At 30.1% G+C, this 2,953-nt stretch overlaps 1 protein-coding gene across 1 annotated transcript; it reads right to left on the reverse strand.

Moving 5' to 3' along the window:
- Positions 1 to 238: 238 nt before the first annotated feature.
- LOC110894274 (probable WRKY transcription factor 75) lies at positions 239 to 1,732 on the reverse strand. Its single transcript, XM_022141478.2, has 2 exons — positions 1,306 to 1,732; positions 239 to 559 (listed from the first exon to the last, which is right to left on the reverse strand). Exons 1-2 carry the CDS (start codon positions 1,677 to 1,679, stop codon positions 382 to 384), a joined length of 552 nt encoding a protein of 183 aa, XP_021997170.1. The 5' UTR covers positions 1,680 to 1,732; the 3' UTR covers positions 239 to 381.
- Between the last annotated feature and the right edge of the window lie 1,221 nt (positions 1,733 to 2,953).

Here is a 2,953-nt window from a genome sequence, read left to right on the forward strand (position 1 = left end):
TATATATAATTGCAGTTTTTCATATGCGTCTACTTAGTCTGACTAAACTAACATACTTTTGTATTTTGGCAGATTTTCCTGTCACAATCATTCATAAATAAATGTAAAACAACTCCTCCTTGGTTTATCAAAGAGGAAAGCATATATACAATACATCTAACTTGAAATTCAATGCATAAAAAGAACTAGTTTTAAATTAGGGCAAATCAAAATTTCATGATGATTGATTGGTTTTAGCTGATTAAAATGATACTTTTAAATTAAATAAATAAAGATATAAATTTAAGCAACTTAAACAAACATAAAGCATTACAAGAATAAAAGCTTAATTGTCATCTAATTAGCAACCCTTTTAGGTATTATTTAGTTTCCCTATTTTAGCTAGCAAGTCGAATAGATTTGCATTTGAGTCAAAATATGCTCAAAGTTATCGTTCGGTTTCTCGATTGGGTGTGTATGTGTTCCTTCGTAAGTCGTCTCGACAACTTCCTCGTCTTTCGATAACCTTTGAACTTGCTTCTTCACGTTACATCCTTCGTATGTACAACGATAATAGCTCCTATATTGAATTTCATACACAATCTTAATAATAAGTTAATAACAATAATATTAATGATAATAATAAATCATCTAACATATGACTTGGTTTCAGAAAGATTTAGGGGTGTTTATTGAATTGTTTTTGAGGTTATTTGAATTTTAATGTTTTATAAAGTGAATACTATCTGCAGGGGCGGATGCAGGGGGTTTTTTGGGGTTCAGTTTGGAGAAAATGGAAAAAAATAGTAGAAACCTTGTATGACTTGAAAAAAAAATTAGTGAAATTCTACCAAAAGAACCCCCTAAAAACAGTTCCCGAATTCGTCACTGACGATCTGAATTCGTTTTATAACTCAAAAAACTGATTCAAATTTATATTGATTCGGATAAATGAATTATGAGAAAAAATATATAACCTACACATATATGATATATAAGTAAAAATATTAAAGTGTATATATATATACACACGTATCTCGAATTCGGATATTTGAGTAGGATCCAATCTAAAATAAAAAATCTCCAATTATATTCAAGCAGATTCAGATGCTAACCCGATTTGAAAATTCGAAAATTGAATTCATGTTTGTAATAAAAATTCATTTCAATTCTAATAAAGTTTTGATTTTTTTAATCTGTTTGAAAAATGAACACACCCTTAAAACATTGAAAAATATGTGTTAATTTAAATCATGATTGTTTCAAAATTTAAATACCTAAAATAAGTGAATATATAAACAAAAATTGATGAAAAAAAAATAAAACCTGGGGAATTTGTTATTCTTCACAGCTTTTTGACCATATTTTCTCCATCTATAACCATCATCAAGAATATCAACTTGACTTCTGGTCTGAAATGCACACTTAGGCTTTCTAACCTTCTTATGACTTTTCTTACCATTAACCAAACCCGAACCGGATGCCGAATCCAAGGCCACTTCATCCGAACCACAATTCGACCGTTTTCCTGTTGAACCGAGATTACGATCGCCTTCCACCTGTTCGTAATCATCGTTGTTACTATAAGTAGTAGCATGAGTGTAATCATGCATTAAATCCAGGGATAGATGTGATGAAACATCAGTTTGTGAAGTTGGAGATGATGAGTTGTAGGGAAACACAGCACCAAAGTTGTCCATTTCTAGAGAGAGAGAGAGAGAGTTAGTGAGAGAGAGTTAGACTGGTTTGAAGAAAATATGAGAGGAAGAAAGGGATTATATACAAATTAAAGGTGACTGGATTAATTTATGTTATTTTGGTATTTAAATAATAAAGAAACTTTTTTTAAATAACCTCCTTTTATTTGTCGTGATTTATAAAAGGAAAGTACATTTGTACACGAAATGGATATTTTTTGCATGAAGGAATATAGTACGTGTTTATTTATTTGTGTTATTAGAATTCGGAATTTACATTGCTCAATTTGCAAAGAAGATACCTACATCAAGATTTTGTGCAACATACAGCCCCAGTTCTGACCCGATTGCAAAAAAATGTTTTTTTTTTAAAATTTTTCTTTTATAATTATTCATCATTACCAAACAAATAATATTATTCAACACAACATAGTTCAGAAGGGTAAAATAGTTATTATACATAGTCAGTCAAAGGTTTATAATTAACCAAACAACACTTACTAGCTCAGAATCTCTTACCCCTCTTACTGGTTCAACACTTATTCAACATTATTCATCATTACTAAAGAAATTCGCGGTCTAAAAAAAGTTATATAAGCATGAATGATGAATATTCACTTCTCCAACGAATATAAATGGGTCTTATACATTCTAAGTTAGTCAGATTGGTTTATACTAGTTAAAAGCTTAAACTGATTAAGATTAAATATGTTCATACACAAATGATTACTAGAGCCTCTTATTTATACATACAGTTATTCCTTTTAGTATAACAAATATATAATAACTACATAACACTTACAGTATTTATATATAATAAAAACTAAAAAAACATTGTATTTTGTTATACAATTATAAATAGGGAAATTGGCTTGTAATAATCTCACCTAGACCTTATTGGCCATTAATAATCCCATCTCAGAATATTCCCCCCACCAGTCCCACCTTTCACATATTTTTCCTACAGTAGTCCCCCGTAAAAAAACTTAACGGAGTTAAGTTTTTTCCAAATTACAAACAAATTTTTAGGGTTTTGATTAGAACGACGATACGAGTCCGTTGATATAAAACTTGCCTCAAAACGGTGCTCCAAAAGATGAAAACGACGCTTCAATTCGGGTGTTTAAATTTCCAATTAACCAAAATCAAGTCACTTGGAGCATCGTTTCGAGACAAGTTTTACATCAATGGACTCGTATCGTCGTTCTGATCAAAAGCCCTAAAAATTCTGTTTGTAATTTGGAAAAAAACTTAACCCCGTTAAGTTTTTTTAACGG

Source organism: Helianthus annuus, chromosome 12 (genome assembly GCF_002127325.2).
Source record: "Helianthus annuus cultivar XRQ/B chromosome 12, HanXRQr2.0-SUNRISE, whole genome shotgun sequence".
Taxonomy (NCBI): Eukaryota; Viridiplantae; Streptophyta; class Magnoliopsida; order Asterales; family Asteraceae; genus Helianthus; species Helianthus annuus.